Source organism: Lathamus discolor, chromosome 20 (assembly GCF_037157495.1).
Source record: "Lathamus discolor isolate bLatDis1 chromosome 20, bLatDis1.hap1, whole genome shotgun sequence".
Taxonomy (NCBI): domain Eukaryota; kingdom Metazoa; phylum Chordata; class Aves; order Psittaciformes; family Psittacidae; genus Lathamus; species Lathamus discolor.
In genome coordinates, this window is record NC_088903.1 from 2,450,358 (window position 1) to 2,468,568 (window position 18,211).

The 18,211-nt window shown below is 42.0% G+C and overlaps 1 protein-coding gene across 3 annotated transcripts in view; it reads right to left on the reverse strand.

The window, feature by feature from the left end:
* The window catches only part of NSF (N-ethylmaleimide sensitive factor, vesicle fusing ATPase), a 62,601-nt gene that overhangs the window by 13,963 nt on the left and 30,427 nt on the right, over positions 1-18,211 (reverse strand). For all 3 annotated transcript variants that reach the window (XM_065699169.1, XM_065699170.1, XM_065699171.1), the window contains exons 9-17: positions 10,555-10,754; positions 8,556-8,721; positions 7,936-8,010; positions 6,572-6,759; positions 3,237-3,332; positions 2,454-2,610; positions 1,633-1,766; positions 372-438; positions 143-222 (exon numbers count right to left, since the gene is read on the reverse strand). In XM_065699169.1, coding sequence (XP_065555241.1) covers positions 143-222; positions 372-438; positions 1,633-1,766; positions 2,454-2,610; positions 3,237-3,332; positions 6,572-6,759; positions 7,936-8,010; positions 8,556-8,721; positions 10,555-10,754 — 1,163 coding nt within the window. The remainder of the gene's footprint in view (positions 1-142; positions 223-371; positions 439-1,632; positions 1,767-2,453; positions 2,611-3,236; positions 3,333-6,571; positions 6,760-7,935; positions 8,011-8,555; positions 8,722-10,554; positions 10,755-18,211) is intronic.

Sequence of the window (18,211 nt, forward strand, 5' to 3'; positions counted from 1 at the left end):
AGGCTAGGATTAACTTGACTGAATCAAGAGACAATAGCACTAATACCACTGGCAGCACAGCAGCTATCAGCAAGACACAAAGCTCTCCACTGTCAAAATTATTACAGGAATAGGGCATCTCATCCCTCAATTACTGTCTTACCTGAGGGGGGGGCTTCTTTAGCAGAACAAGAAGGGCTTGCAATACCAGATTAGAGAACCGTGGTCCAATTGGGACATAATCTGAAAGGAAAAATGCATTTTAATGCTCACTAAGCAGATGCACATTTAAGCCACGTCAATGTGTGAGCCAGTGCAAGGCTCTCAAAGAAAATGGTTCCTGATCATTCCCAGTTTGCCATTATTTCAGCATTTCTGTTATTTTAACTCACCCAGCAGTCTCTCAATGTCATCCACAACAACGCAGCTGAGCTGGGACTTGTACGCATCATCAAAGATCTAAAAACCAGCAAAATGACCCATTGTTACATCTCAGCATCAAAACTACAACAGTCATGACAGGAGCCGATGACCTGTTTGTAGCCAAACACAAAAGTATGTAGAGAAATAAACAATGGAAAAGCCAAGGACCAAGAGACTAGAATCTACCTTCATTTAATAGAACACTGCCATGTCAACCAATTCAGAGCTCAGTTTTGCTTTCTTACCCCATACACAAAAAAGCTAGCTGCTCTGTGTTTCATTGTAAGAATGGACAAAATTGAGCACATTTCCTCTGTTTTATGGAGCTGGAACAATACTGATCATATAAAACTACACAAATCCCCCACAACTGCAATGCAATTATGAAGATTCCTACCTAGACTGGATATTGGTTACTTTTCCTTAGAGCACACTGCAGGAAGAACAGACCTGCTCAGGTACGGATTAAGCCCCCACATCACCCTTTAGAGCAGCAAACCAGTGTCCTGCAAAGCTTTGGATTTAAGCACTAAGTTGCACTAAGGACACCAGTGGTGCTGCAGGCCTGCCTCCAGCATCCACTGATTCAAGTGAAGTCCAGAAAACTCCTTTTTGAATCTCAGTTACAAACTGGGCTTCCAGCTATGAGCACATTGCTTCTCTTAGAAACTATCCCATCCTGCAACAAACTGACCTTAGCCTACGTTCCACCTAAATGCTTCATTCAGTATCATTCAGCTAGAAGAATAAGTGCTGGCTTGCTTCAGCGAATGAAAGCTTCCTTCCTTCCACCTGGCTACTGGAAATGATTTAAGCTGTACAACTTAATTGCATTCTCCTAGCTTCCCCAGTTGTTAAAACTCTTAACATTGCCACCTCCAAACTGCTCTCAGTCTCATTCAGTCAGACTCTATTCTCGGTGCAACCCTAAGCCCTTCCTGCCTTCATCTTTGCAGGCAGAGCTCTAGCTCACCACAGACCAGGTGTTTTGTTCCACTGTCAGTCACAATTACGTATCAGACCCAATTTGGACAGAACCCTGAAATTCTCCAAGTCACTTAGTGTCAGTACCACAAAAACATCCATTCAACTTCATAAATAAACATATGTGCAGGAATTTAGGACCTGCAGAGAGTAGAAAACACAATCACAAGGATAATTCCTTTTTCTATCCATCAAAGGACATAGAATTGGACTGTAATCAAGCAAAGGAGTAGGGCATATGAGTACCTTCTTCATAGCTTGGCACTTGGCAGTTTCAGAAAATCCAATCATCTTATCAGGAGAACAGATCTTGATAAAGGGAAAGCTGGATTCTTCTGCTATTTTTGCTGCTAAAGCAGTCTTCCCACTGTGGGGGGGACCTGAAACACAGGACAAACATCATAAAAATACAAGGGAGAAAACAGCTTTGGTAAGGCTCAGCATGGATCTCTTCAGTGTGTTTAGACTGTCATTCAGAGGTACCTGCATCCCCAAATGACCTTTCCTTCTACTTGCAGAAGGAACACACTAACTCCTAGTACAGTGCAGTCCCCCAGATGAAGGAAATGGATGCAACTGTTTGAGAACATGCAGACTGATTTGCCACAAAACCAACACAAAAGAGGATGTTACACATTTTGTAGGACTGGCACCAAAGCCACTATGTGCTTGTATTTGGAGACACTTGAAATACATGTATGCCTCTTCTAAATACGATTTCTGCAGGTACTGTGGCAAATAGCATGTCAATACCACGAATGCCAAGTAAATACTGACAAAGATAGCTTGTTATTTGCCTAAACTCACACCAGACCAATTCAGAGACCAAAGACATATCTTAGTCTATACATCCAATACAATCAGTTATGGAGAAGCAGAAGGGATTGCATACACATGGCCACACAATTCTTTTTCTCATTTTTACAGTTCTGTTTTTCCTCTAAAGTGTTTCTTTTATGTCCAGTTGCAGGATGTACCAGATGACCACTTGGGCAACTGACAGGAACAGTTTGCAGAATTCACTCGAGGGTTTTGGGGTTGTTTTGAGCTTTTTTCCTTAAATTTACCTTCCAGAAGAACGCTGACCAAAGGAGTGCGGTCACTGTTCTTAGTCTGTTGAACAAGCAGCTCCCCATCATCCAACACCCTCGTTACTGGATCACCCCACTTAATAATACCATTCATGATGTAGCTTGCATAGTCTTCCTGGTTGGTTCCAAACGCCTGTATTAAAAGAAGGAACATTTATTTAGTGATCAATTTTGCATCACATCAGAAAAACAAGAAACAATTACACATCACCAAAGTGACCAGAACCAAGACTCTGGAAGATGCTTAAGTGAGACAGTCAGTACTGCAAGACCCATTGGTGACACACACATTCCAGTTCAAAGGACTGAACACTGGTGGAGACCATGCACATATAGAAACATATTTTCATGCACCCTCAAAACAAATTCCAATCAGTGCAAGTTGTCAGTGGGTTCTGAATCCACACCCTTTTTAAAGGCAGTTCTCAAAAATGAGGCTTAAACCTCCCACCACAGACCACGGTAAAGCTGGCATCCATTGACTGAAGTAGCCAAAAATAGGGAGCGTACATACAGCAAGAAGAAATTTCAAGCTGCTCTCTTTATTTCTTCTATCCCTTTGTATGATTCTTGCACGCAAACAAATGGTACAAAACAGCTTTAGCAGAAAGAGGCTCCCTAATTTCATTCTGACAACACAGGACACAGTATGTTGGCCCATGGTGCACCACTGTCTGTCTGATCCCAGAAGGAAGTTGTTACCTCACGTCATTAACTGCAATGGGTGACTATTACAGGAGTTACTCATTGCCTACTTACTGGTTTGATGTCGTTCTCCAAGGATGCAAAGAAGTCTCCCCTTGTCACACGCAAGCTCTCTGCCTTCTCCATATCCACCTCCACTTTGTTGCTGGCCTAACAAAGGTAATAAAAGACACTGAAGTACAGCAGTACCACACACAAACCCTTATCAACTTCCATCCACGGATCCAGTCCTGTTGATTGTCTATGTCAGTAAGAAAAATGCTTCTTAACAGGACATTTGTTGGACATATGCTGAACATCAGCAGAGCCATCATAATCTTCACACAGCCACATCCATATTCCAGCCTCACAAAGTCATTAAGTAGTAGGTGTTCCACTCCACTGGGTGGAAACTGAAGCGAAGAGTATGGCCATGACCCTGCAGAGTAGGGAACTAACCATTCCATTTAGAAGTTGTAGAAAAAAACTCTTCATTATGCTTTCTGGGTGCTGGATTAGAAGGGGACGAAGCCTCCTCCACTGTGTGATTTTTCTCAGAAAGACACAGTTCGGTTTAACCCAAGTCTCAATCTACCCACCCCATCTTTGGCAACTAAGCCAAAAATAAGTATTCTTCACACACATCTATTTCAGGAGGTTTGCGTTCTCTATTCAAGCCATGCACTTTCCTCTCCACACAAGAAAGTTTTTAAGGGGATTGGTAAATATTAGATTTCTTTCTGCTTTGCCTTTATTTGCTTCAGTTCGACCAAAGCCATGAATCTTCCCAAGACAGTGCTACCAGTACTACTTGGAATAAATAGGCTGCAGTTAACTCGGTTCACACTGCACTCCTTTCTAAATGAAAAGCATCACCTTTTTCCTCTTCTGCCATCCCCAAACCATCCAGCAACAATTAAAAGCTAGAGACTGGAAGCAAACACACAGAGTAGAGACAACACTACCATGACCTTCTCTTGTCAACCATTTCTCAACTAAAGATACCAACTAGGAGGTGACCCAAAGCTGCTCACACTGGAGCCAGAAGAGGTTTTTAATTCTTCAAAACAACTTGAGAGCAGCCTTTAAAGCTGAAAACTTCATTCTGATGCCTGCAGCCTTTAAAGCCAGTTGGAGATGTGTTACTGGGTACCATAGCAGATGTTCCACCATAACTAATTGCTCCAGATTCCAAAACAAGTATGATTTTCATTGAAAGTTACACAAGTCTGTAGAACACCACTTGCTTCTACCCGAGAACTGAACGGCCCTACATGATCTGATAGCTCAGAAATAGGGGATTTCAAGGGGGTTCTTGGAAGCAACCTTTATCACCTTTGCCTAAGACCAAGGTGATGGATGAGTAAAATAACTTTAACCCTTACAGATGTGTCTCAGAGACATCCTCTAAATGCTCCCTCCCTGGCAGTGTTCAAGGCCAGGTTGGACATAATCTTAGGCAACATGGTCTAGTGTGAGGCATCCCTGGATGATCTTAAGGTCCTTTCCAACCCAAACTATTCTATGATTCTATGCTCTACAAGAGCAGGGAGTGCACTTGAGCATAGGAAGGAAAAGAAAGGAATAAAAATGATCACATTATGCTTGTCTTGTAGTGTAGCAAACGCAGCCTCTAGACAGTGACCTCAGGAACCCACACTGGTCAGTAACACGGTGCCAAAGAAATAACGTTAACCAAAGGATGGCTGAAATGAGAGTCCCTTCTCCCAAAAGCACCCCACAAGCAGCAATACAGGATGCCAAACATACCAACCAAGTGGATCTTTAGTAGAGGTCGATCACTAGTCTACTTTGCAGACGGAAATGAAGGTACTTGAAACACTATTAATATATTCTTGAAGTTGTTTGTACACTTAAAAACGAGGGGGCTGGGGACAGTGGTGTTTGGTGTCTTTCTTTCCTAGCCTTAAATGAGTTAGAGACACACACATACTTTGAGAGATTATCAGCAGTTTAGATGATTTAGAATAATACCCCTTGATTTTCAATTTGTGCTCTTGCTTCTGAAAACTAGGTCAGGCCTTTGATGGAGATTCGAAATTTTGCAGTACTTGTAGGAGAGAACAAAATACTTTAGTGTTATTTCTGGCTTTTTAGTGGATCATCTGCCTGAAGACAGCTTCAGAACAAACAATCAGATTAGCCAAAAATATTACATCCAAGTGTTCGAAAAGAAAACCAAAGTGTGGCCACTTCCCATTTGGAATATACCCACATACATAAAGATGTCAATCACACACCAAACTGAAGGAGAGGACTGCACTTTTACATTTATGCGTTGCCATTTTCTCTGCTTCCACCACCACATTCAGGTACAACAGGGAATATATCAAAACACGGTCCCCAAAGCCACACAAAATTCAAGCACTCGAAAAAACAGCAGCTACAAGTAAAATTAATTTCTTCAGGAAAATATTTTGCCTGAGAAGGGCTGATTTTTATTTTTGTTTTGAGACAGAACACAAGAAAATGAGAAACTGTTGGTGTTTGTGGGGTTTTGCTACAGGAAACAGTAACTTTTCAAGTATTATGGCTATATAAGAAAAACGAGCAGAAAGAACCACTTTTCCTTTAGAGAATGCTCCCAAGAGACACAAACGTCTAAGTAACCAAACGATTTCTCTCACTTAAAGAAAAGCATGATGTGCTTCCCTCACATTCAAGTTTGGACAGACTTTTCAGTTAAAAATCCTAGATCAGTGCTGTGGAATTGCTGTCAAAGGCTTTTCTCTGCAGGAACCCCAGTTCTTGGCCACTAAAGCAAAGGGGCTGTGCCCTTCAGCCGCCTTCTTCACGAACTAATCATCTCATATTTCAACACCATCAAATACTATGGTTTGCATCTGGATTAATATAACCTGACATTTCACGGTCCTTAGCTGTTTTCTAGTTAAAGATACACTGACCTCAGATAATCAGCAAGCACGGGGAAGCAAGGCAATGGTCCTCTGGAATGGAAGGAGCTGTGAATATTAAAAGTCTCTTATGGAAGATCATCAAGTGAATACTGATCTGAAATGGAAGACAGGCTCCAGCACAGATCTTTCCTATATGACTGGCCGTTCTCAATTCAATCTCTTGACTCCTGGGTCCAATCCATATCACTGAGCTCAAGACTCTGCTTTCAGTTTTTATCAAAATACACTGACAACCACCTTCCATCCCCACTGAGCTATGGTAAGAGCTTCTTGGAGGTCAAGTGGCTCAATGAAAGGGGCTTAGATGAAAGAGGCAATTCAGAATCACGTAGTAGCACAATGGAATGTTAGTGTCTGTATGAATTCCCTCTCCTAAGGTAGGTTGAGATACCATTTGGAAGTAAACACTCAAGAAAAGATTCCAACCATAATTATTTTCCCCTTTTCTGCCCCAGTGAGACCAGGACTGACCTTAATGTGTCTGTTCATAGCAGTAGACTGAGCAGCTCGAACTAACCCTTCCAATTCAGCACCACTGAAGTTTTTAGTCTCCACTGCCAGTTCTGCAATGTCCACATCTTCAGCCAGCAGCTGGTGCTCCCGCATCCGAACCGTGTGGATATGAAGAATCTGAAATCGACCCTTCTCATCCGGCAAGCCTGAGATTTTAAACACAACACATGTCAATCAGCACCTCAGGACATCAACTGCAGCAAAGCCCTTCCTGCTCCTCAACAGGCTGGCTTTCAAAGGCTCTTTCTCACCATGAGCAACTCATTCTTACAAGCAGAGTATTTGACAGTGCTTTTTGTTTGAGAATATTCAATTACACTAATTGCAGAATCACCTCCCTCGACCTGCTGGCCACACTGCTTTGGATGCAGCCCTGGGTACAACTAGCTTTCTGAACTGTAAGTGCACAGTGATGCTTCGTGTCCAATTCTTCAACCCCCAGTATCCCAAAATCTTCCTCCACAAGGCTGCCATCAATCTATCCATCTATCCTCCAGGCTGTCCTGATGTTGGGAATTGCCCTGCCATTGAGCCGTCAACTACAACTCCTTGGACATGGCATCAAGCCGATTCCTCCTCTAACGCTTCATCCATCAAACTCCAATTTCTCCCATTCAGGGGCAATAATGCTGTGGGGAACCTTATCAAAGGCCCTACAGATGTCAAGGTAAATTACATCTGTAGCTCATCATTTATCCACCAATGCAGTTACTCCACTATAAAAGGCCACTAGATTAGTCAGGCACAATTTGCCCTTTGTAAAGCTATGTCTGCAGTCTCTAATCACCTCCCTGTCCTCCATGTGTTTCAGCATATCTTCCAGAAGGATGTTCTATGATCCTGCTGGGTACTGAGGTGAGGCTAACTGGTCAGGAGTTCCTAGGAGGCACCTTACTCCTCTTTTATCAAGCAGGTGTGACATTCCCTTTTCTCCAGTCTGTGGACTCTGCCTGCCTGCTATGACCTTTCAAATACAGTGGAGAGCAGCTCAGTGACTACATCACCCTGGGATGCATCTTGTTGGGTCCAATGGTCTGATAATTTGCACTGATTACTATTTGTGCTGAGGGTATGTGAAAAGACATTTTAAAATGTCCACAGTACCCAGCAGTGGTCAGTCCTTATCATCTCATCATTTATTCTGATGCCTTGCTTAGTTTTACTAACTAAAGATGCAGGTACTAAACCTGTAATGTTATGGAGGGAGCTGCAAGAAATTTAGCACCTCTGCCATCCTGGTTAACTGTTCACATTATGATAAATATTTGCTTTATTATTAAGTACATGTGAGCTTCTGCATTGCACTATGCCAACTTGCTTACCAATCTCCATTTTCACCTCCAGCCTCCCTGGTCTTAGCAGAGCTTCATCAATCAGGTCAGGTCTGTTGGTCATGCCTAAATTCAAAGTAAAAAACTAAAGTCAGCATTATTTGAGCTTACTAAGTGGGTCTCCAACTCCTGAACACAGGCCACAAAGTTAAGAAGATACCCCAAAGAATCTCAAGTAAACAGGCAAAACATCCCCATCTTCAGAAATACAGGAAAAGTCATGCCCTGAAGTAGAGTCAATAGGAATCAAGCCTGTACTTGTGACTGTATCTGCAGGGCTCCTGGCACCAGGTCAACTAGACAACATAGCTAGAGAAGCCCCAGTCCTTCATATGCCAATATATATCATTCCTTGCAAGTTTTCTTAGATTATGAATCACTTGTTATCAAAAGCAAAAGAAGGAAGATTTTGAAAGCAGCAGTATCAGCCAATTTGAGTGCCATTTCCCTTTAAATCTGCTCCTGATGCTTGGCAAATAGCAGACATTCAGTCTGGATTAGTCCAAACAGATCTAATACCACTAATGATAACTTAGTTGACCTGCAATGAGGAAAGTATCAGCAGTTTTCAACCAGAACACCACAACAGAGAAAAGTAAGTATCATCGTACCAATCACTAGGATGTTATTGAGCTGCTCTACGCCATCTATTTTAGACAGCAACTGGTTTACAACAGTATCATGAACTCCAGTGCTCCCCGCCATGCTTCCTCTCTGCTTGCAGATTGCATCAATCTCATCAAAAATGATGATATGCACACCGCTGTTTGCTCCAAGCTAGTGGAGAGAAAAACATGTCAGGAATGCCACATGTCATCACTGAAAGCCATCCAAACAAAACAGTAACTTCTCAACAAGCTCAGCCCCACAGGTACAGAACATCGATACCTCTAAGGGCTTTTAGTATCACGTTATGTGTGACCCCTTCCTAGAATAACATCTTGCCATCCTCCAAAATGGGATGGTTGGTAGGCTTTGCCCAAACATACGGCTTCACAGCTGACATCCAAGGAAGAAGACTAGGCCGAACGGGAAAAGCACAAGCCCAAAGCTGGAACACACAGCTCAGACACAAGGTCACAGTACTGAGTATCTGGGAAAGCCATCCAAAAAGGAGATGGAGAACGAAGCATGTCTGTGGAGGCATGCACCCAGTGTGGGAAATACTCCTGGTTGCACTAAAGGAGTAAATACAGGCCTTGCCAGAGTAGCTTCGTTCTGAACATTTTTAAGGAGCCCATTTGTTCGGCGCCAATCAGGAACAGAACTGCTTATTTCCAGGTTCACTCAAAGGTGAAGCGATTGCAGCTGGTAAGAGAACAGGATGCTTTTTGTGACTATTATGAAGCTTCTTCCCTTCAAATTCCACCTCTCAAACATCTTTTGTGGCCAGCAGAGACCATATTAACGCTGGGTAAATGTGCTGTCCCTGGCAATCTGCCCCAGACACAAGTCATTACAATACCAACCTTTTCGAGACCTTTTTAATCTTGCAACTTGTCATCAAGACCATTCCCTCCAGCCATTATAAAGCCTATTTTAACAGGTGTGTTATTGCAAAGGAAAAGCAGCTCACAGCTTTCAGTTAGACTGCAATAAGCAGAGAGAAGGAGACTGTTTCCATTGGGATGGGTCACCATGCAAAGCTGACTTACTGATTAATAAATCTTCTGCAGAAGAAAATGAAGTTATTTCAAGCCACTGTCAAAACCTGCAGCCTTCTTAGGTGCAAACAAAATTAAGGGATACGATGTCCTTTGCTAATGTCTTCTGAAAAGCCTTCCCTGTATTCAACTGTGACTTGCCTGACATTGTACTTTCTTTATCAGAAAGATCTATCAAGATGAAGTGACCCACAGCAGAAAAATTACTATAGCATACATGAAATAAGTATTTACACCCTCAAACTAAAGATGGGGCTTTTGACGGCCGATTGAAGTAATGGACAATTAAAAAACAAGCTTAGGAAAAACAGATTCTTCATCTCCACTTCCGATTTAAAAGACTTCTCTGGTTTTGAGACACTATCCCATCCATTAGCATCCTGCTGAGGAAAAATAACGACATACCGGATATAGCACTTTAAGGCTTATAATATACCTATAAGGCTGTAAACCAAAAACTCGAACCGTGAAAGCTTATTTGAAATTCAGCCTATGATATGTGCCACCTGAATTTAGTAGCAAAAAATCCAACTAGATTATGTCTCCCCCATCAAAAAAAAAAAAAAAAAAAGCAAAATTTGTGCAATCCCAATTTTCAGCCCTTTTTGAGCAGGTGACACCCCATAATACAAAGCACAGTAGAGCCCATTATGCTGTATTACTTGAAAATAACCCTGCATGGAATTGAAGCTAACTGTCCATCCTCAGCATAGCTGGCTAGAAAACCAGCTACCTTGTCAGGTTCTGAGATTGTTTTTCCAATGGCCAGCATGTCCATCTGTAGAACACTAATATTCCCTGACTTGCAGGGAATAACTATAATCACAAGCTAAGGAGTGACTCAGGCTTTTAATGCAAGCAGTAATTTTCTGATTATAAACCTCTTTTCCGGCCATTCTTTAGGCACATTCATCCTGACCATGCCATTTATCTATGTTTGCATTACCCTTCTTTGTTCTTCTTCTGCATCAGCAAACAGCTTGCGGATGTTGGCCTCGGACTCGCCCACATATTTATTGAGGATTTCTGGACCATTGACCACCTTTGGTTCTCTGGCATTCAGCATCTTGCCAATCTGTCTCGCCATAAGTGTTTTACCACAGCCTGGAGGTCCATACAAGAGGATGCCTTTCACATGCTTGCAGCCTAGAACAAGAGAGAACATGTTTAGAAAGCAGGCGTATGACGGAAAGGGCAGTACAGGGAAGAGGGAATTGCTGCTTACAGTAGTGCTATTACAGGGATCAGGCTGCAACGTACATTAGTCTTAGCTCTACTGAGTGCCTTTATCAGTGAAATTCAAACACAGAATTGAAAGCTGGGTCAGAATCATTCCAATGATGTGGCAAGGGCCAGGAAAAATAACCTGTAGAAGAGCACAAATGCTCTTGCATGCATTAGGCACACAAGTTAACAGCTAAGGACTGAAAGCCTGAATTACAACTTCTTGTCAGGAATCCAAAGCAGTAGAGACCACTTGGTAAACATGTGAATAACTTTTCAGTTCAACAAACCCCAACTCTAGGGATGCTGAGGGGCTGCAGACACTTCTTTTATATCACCATATGCCCTGAACACCAAGCCAAGATGTACTAGCAATTTAGGAAAGGCACCTGGTTGGTTTCTCTCTTCCAGAGGAAGAAGTGCCTACGAAGTGGCTACAAAGAAAGCCTTTCTTCACAGACAAGCTCCAACTGAGTTTAATTTTCATGTATGTAAGGAAAACGAAGCATGAGACCCTCAAAGTTACTCAACAGACTGGGAGCTCCCAGTGTAGACATGGATCAAACACATTAATCTGATTCTTAAAAGAGAAAACAAGAAGTATCATCTAATAATGGACTAACTTTTAACCCCTGTATTGGGCTTTAATGAATTCCCTACAATACACCTAGTTACAATTGCAAGTTCATAGGAGAAATATAGAGAAAACAAAAAGGCTTCTATGAACCACTAGAACCATCAGCCCCAAAAGTTTGACCTGTAACCAGGAAGACTTGAAACATTCATTCAAATAAGAGGACTTTGAACACTGTGCAGGAGCACTGGCATTTAAATTCTCTCCTCTAGGGAAACAGAGGAACCTATCTGAAGATAAAACCCCACCTATTTTGTTTCAAGAAAATTTACCTAAACCTTAGAAATCTTGAGATATTAATTGTCTGAGGTGGAAAGCAAGACCTTCATCAGTAGAAACTGTTTCATGATGTAGATGACTTTCACAATGCAGTCATTTTACACCATATTCTTGCAGTCTGACTTTGTTAAGGATGCAAACTATCCAACAAGAGTCCTGCAGTGCTTAAGACACACATTAAAAGCAAAGCCCAACAAAGCAGCAGACTGATGGCACAGAGCTCAGCCTTAGAGGAACCAAGTTCAGTTTCTAGCATCATCAAAAGCTCAGCAAGCTTGGGCACAAGAAGTTATTTGTCACCCACATAAAAGAACTTCCCTTCTGGTTTCTAGCTTGTCTCAGCTATGTGGTAAGTTAGAATCATAGAACAGTTAGGGTTGGAAAGGACTTTAAGATCATCAAGTTCCAACCCCCTGCCATGGGCAGGGACACCTCACACTAAACCATGTCACCCATGGCTCTGTCCAACCTGGCCTTGAACACCACCAGGGATGAAGCATTCACAACTTCCTTGGGCAACCCATTCCAGTGCCTCAGCACCCTAACAGTAAAGAACTTCCTCCTTATATCCAATCTAAACTTCCTCTGTTTAAGTTTAAATCTGTTACCCCTTGTCCTACCACTACAGTCCTTAATGAATAGTCCACCCCACACATGAGTCCTCACAACTACACAGACCTCACAGCAACCTTCTGCCTTTACAGAACAAGTACTTTAATCCTTTATTAACTTACCGATATTCAACTGTGATTTCATTTACTCCTGAGTATTACAGCAATAAAGAATTAACTTCAATCTAAATAACTGCTCAACACACAACAATTTCTATTACCCACATGCACTGCTCACTTTCTCTTTCAGGTTATCCGTACACTGGCATGAAGGTTCAGGAGAACATTGCTGTGAGGAGGGTTTGATCCCTACCAAAGTCCCAGTGAGCACTAGTGCTGCATGGAATGAGCACAGGAATAAAGCTGAAGGGTTTTTCTGGGCTTCTCTGCTGATAAAAAATTTACTACAAAAGATAAAATTCAAGAGCTTCAGCTAAGAATTCCTTAGTCAACGTTCAGGCATCTACGAGTCAAGTACATAAACACCATGGACTGTCAGTAAAGATGAATTTTGCACAGGAACGACTGAGGCGTAGATAAATTAAAAGCTCTTCCTGTCAAATCAATGTCACGAAAGGTATTGTTAACGTGTTTCGTGAGGGAACATGATCACCTCTGTAGCCAAACAGCACAAAGCAGGATTTCGATGATGAGTGATGCTTTGAAGGGAAATCCCAAGCAAACTGATGCTCAGACAGCTCCGCTGGGCTCAACCAGAGAGGCTATCAAAAGGCTACTGGCAAGTCAGGGCACATATATGCAAACAGGCCTGGGAGCATCCAGAGAGAGGCAGGGAAATTGTGCTGTGGAGGATTAGTTTTCTCTAGTATGCTTTCAAAGAAGAAACACAAAGCACAGTCTGGTCCTACTTCTTTTTTCCTAGTTCTCCTGCAATCCATGATCTCTCTTTTAGAAGGACGTACAACCTAGCTACAGCCACTAGAAGCTTCTCTTCTACAGCCCCAAAAACTTGGAACTTCCTGAAAAGCTCCAACATTTCTTTCCTCTACCTGAGCTAACATAGCTTTCACAAAGGGCTACGGCTGTCTCATGTCCCACATTGGGAGCATACAGAAAGTAAAAGGCAAAGCAGCAGTTCCAGCAGGAGCACCCTGGCCTTTGGATAAACTTGCTTAGAAAGCCTCTTAGGATTGTCACCCTCTTCCTATTCAAATTTGCTCGTCATGAGAAAGCATCATCTCTTACCTAATAAAGGAGAGTAGCTGCTGGAGGAAGAAAAAGAAAGAAGGCTGGTCAAAGGCTGGCTACTGCTTCAGCTGCCACCCAAGCCCTCAGCTATACTCTAATGCCATTTGCTATTCACCCCTCCAGAGCACAAATACCAGCTCTGGGGCACAGCAGGTACCCAGAGACAACAGCTACCAGATCATACCCAGACAAGCTCAGCCAACGCTGGGTATTTCACACTCAGGCTTTAGTTCCCCCGCATCTGAACATCAAGGACATTACTGAACATCAAGGACATTACTGACCATCTCCTCCACAACTTGGTTGCCGCTGAATGAGCAACACTGAGAGCTGGGTCTTAGTCGGGCGGAAGAACATTCCTGAAACCAAGGCAATTAGTTCCTTTTCCAATAAAATTGCCACTAGTCACTACAGCAGAGATTTCCCTGCAGAGCTGTGTTCACCTGCCTAAATAAGTTCAAAACACAAGCAGGACTTTATTAAAATAGGCAGGTGATGACAAACTACAGATGTGATGTCTCAGATCACAGTGGGATCCTGGGCACCACAAAGGAATTTTGATTAAGTTTATCACCCCTTTGCTGTTTTCACCAATGCAGCCCAAATGTCAATACTATTATGAGAATCTTCTAAACACAAATGATTAGCAGTGCAGACATCTCTAACTCCTTCAGCTTACCTTTAGGCCTCCAAATCAAAGGTCATTCCTGTAACGTGACACTTAATGATGAAATTTAATGACATACCGTTAGAGGCTGAATAAATATGTTAACAGGAACTAAAATATATCAACATGGGAAACATTCTGCACAAAACATTAGGGAAAAAAACATAAAACATGGTAAGAATGGGAAAGTTACTTGTGTTACCAAGAAAAGTCAAATGCTATTTTGAACCAGAACGTCACTTACCCAAAGACAAGATCAAGTTTATTTGTTCAGCTCACACTAGTCACTTCTTTGGAGAGATCAGAAGAATGTTTAAGTATAACAGGGATTTTCTTCTTGGGAGTGTAATTCCCCTTTTAATTAAAATCAAAGCATTTTGGTGTGATCGTATCACTGAGATGAACCTATTGGGGAAACTGCAGGGATGTGAAGTACCGATCCTGCACACACCAGGGAGAGATGCTTATCTTTGCACATTCATCTTCAAGCAGGTTTGAGTCAGATCAGGGTTCCCAGACTTCACCTGCCACACAGGCAAAATTTCCCCAAAACTATAGCTGATTGGGATTTTCCCCTCCTCTCATCCTGTAAACCCAGAACTACTCCAGCCTCCAGTTAATCTTCCTGTTGGATTTATGTGCTACCGACAAGTAGCAAGACTCAAGTAACTTGTGTTTTTAATTCAAAGCTGAGAGAGGGCAAAGGCTACACCTAAACCAGAAGGGTTTATTTTAAAAGGACTCTCAATAGCCAGTTTCTTGATCTATCAAATCGTTTGTCACTGCAAAGAGAAGACAACCAAGTCAGGAAGGTCCTCCTATAGCTTTCTCAGCATACTTGGTTTGGCTGCGAGAAGTTTAATGCACACATACATAAGGAAATAATAACCAGATTTATGACAATGGCAGGACATTTATCAATTTCTGATGGAATTTGATAAAAATTAAAATAAATCAGCTTTAGAGAAGCTCCCAACAGAATGCCTTTGACTACACAAAATCAGGACTTGCAGAAAAGGGGATTCTGATAAGAGCATCTACCAAAAAAAACCCATCTTTAAAAGAAGTCATCACTGTAACAGAAGAGTAAATGCCTCTGCCTCTTAATAGAGAAGCTACAAGAATGCAGCTACTCGAAGATTATGCAGGGCTGTTGGATGGATTGCCGAACACAGCAGCTGATGTTTGCAGGCATTTCCCACCTGGATGTTAATAGCCATAAATCTCACCAGCATTTTCTCCTTTTTGGAATAAAGCTGGATCACTTCTGTCTACTTAGAAAGTCCACACAGTGTAATTTGTAAATGCCTTATGGAACACTTACCCACACAGCATCACAGCATAAACAAGTATCAACATCACAAGGTGACTGGGATGTCTCAAGGCCTGGTTTTCCAGCTGGACTAAAACTGCGGTTGCCAAGTGGTGATGTTGCCTGCTAACACCACAACTGCAGCCAGGTGAAGTAAGAGCAAAAGTCTTCTCAGTACCTGACTATGGCCATCAACACAGAAATTCCTTGCAGCATACTTGGTGTCAAGCCCCTTCCCTTCCTCCTAAGCCTGCCATCTGAGACCTCCACATTTCCACCTTCCTGTGTTGAAAGAGCAAACATTGTTCTTTCCTGGCCATGCAGAGTTTTGAAGTCCTCTCTTATCTCTCCCACCGGTCTCTTCCCAAGGCTGAAGGTCTTCAAGCCAATCCACAGCTTTTCTGGTCCAACCACCATGATGACTTCCTCCAAAGTGCTTCCAGTTTTACTGCATGCTTTCTGACACAAAGGCCAAGACTGCATTCAGCAATTCAGTATGTGAACAGATTACAGATTTAAACAGTGGGCCTGGCAGTCCTCCACAAAGAAAGTGCACACAGAGGTCCTTTAGACACGTGGAGAAAGTTAAGTGACCAGATTCACCCTCACTGGCCACAGGGAACCATGTGCTTCAGTGTGAGTAGAGCATTTCATTTTATCACCACATCAGGAGGAAGCATTGATACACCTCTCAATTAAGAAAAGCTAACAAAAGAAAATACTAACTTCAAACTGCTAAATACTTCTTTACATAAATGAAGACTTCATGTGTTATGTGGCAGCTATTATGAAGATCACTAACAAAAGGGTGGGAATAGGAAATAGGAGTAGGAAAAGAACAAGAGCCAGCCCTCAAGCATATTAGATATCTGCAGATTACCTGGACATGAATTTCACCCAAGAGCACTCAGAGTGGGTGAAATCATCTCAAAGTCACTGAGACTTGGACAGGGTGGGTGAGACACTGGGGGGAAGAAAGTGAATGTCATCCATAATGTTATAAAGAGAAAAGGAAGGGAGGCACAGGCTTGGACTAAATCTTGAGAGATCCCTTTCAATCTCAACTATTTATTGATTGTGTGATCTGGTCTTATCACTAACTTAATCACTGGAAATTTCTGGCACAATATCTATTAAAGTAGGTAGAAAAAAACCAAGGATACAAGAAACAGCCAAAAGGAATTTCTTAGATCAGTCTGAGACAACTTCCCTCCAGGAAAGGGTAGGAGGTCACACACAGAGGGGTTGGAACTAGATGATCTTCAGGTCCTTTCCAACCCTAACCATTCTATGATTCTATGAGGAAACAAAGCCATAGAGGGAGATTTAGACTTTCGTAAAGATATTAATAGGTCTTATAAATCTTCATAAGCATGTAGGAAACACATAAACTGAAAGAAAAGCACAAAGTTAATGGAAAAAAACCTACAGACTTTAAAGCACAACAAGAAAGGATCCAGCCTGAATTTACTGGTATGCAGTGCTTTTATTAATAGCCTGGAAGATGGAAGAGAATACACTTATTACATTTGCACATTACAAAACCAAGATCTACAAATAAACTGATGGACAGGATTAAATTCACTTAAAACCAATGTAACTTGATGCACCAGTTTCTAAATTGGGGTAGGAATAATTACATGCATGTTGCAAAACTGAAAAATCACCCTCCTGAGGATTATAAAGAGGCATATATACTGAGGCACAGGCAAAAGCCACCAACTGAGCTGGAATTGATGAGCACTTCAACTACTGTGCCCTGTTTTGGTCATCACACTTCTAAGCGGTGAAGAAACGACCAAGGGAATAGAAGAAGCAACAATTGGTGATCCAGAGGTTATGAGAATGGTTTAAGAATCTGAGATCTCAGCCTTGAGAATACTGAAGAGAAACACGAACAGGCAAGTACATAAAAGCCTCGTCCAAAACCATAACAGAAATAAGCAATGTATGAACTGCTGCAAGCCTGAGGACACTTGAAAACTGCTGATGGCGAAGATGCCGGAAGCAGTGCCATAGGCCTCCTTGGGATGCTCTGGCATTCCTGTCACCTCAGTTACAGGTTAGACATGTCTGACACCCATTCCTTCATTAAAATGATCCTATTTTAAGAATAGACTGCATGAGATCCTTTCCATTATTATTCCTCTCTTATAATATCTGAGTACTTCAGGAACATTAATGTACCCATTTTTAAGTTAGCTTAAAAGACAAGCCTCCACCTCACAGGCAGAATCCAAGGAAGAAAATAGTACCTATCTGCTAATGTGAATGTTCATCTTGTGTTTTGTCAATACTTCATTTTTATACAGTGATCTGTACTCAAAAATACAGAGCTCTGAAACCAATTGATCCCAAGAGGTCAGAGGACATGTTACAAAGGCTATGAGGAAATAGAAATCACCTTGGAAAAGTCTGAATTAACTTACTCAGTGATGGTAACAGGAGAGGGTGCGGAATTTGGGCTCCTTCTGGTTCTATTTCAGTCTTTTAAAAGGACTGTATCACCAAAGATTTCTATACCTGTTAATGAACTGTAACAACATGTACATCCAGAATCTGCTTTTTCAGTGGCCTTTACAACAATTAACGTGCCACAAGTCAGAAAAATCACTTCCCAGCTGAAAGTGCCCTGCAAGTGTAAAGTTCCTTCCTTTAAAATATCAC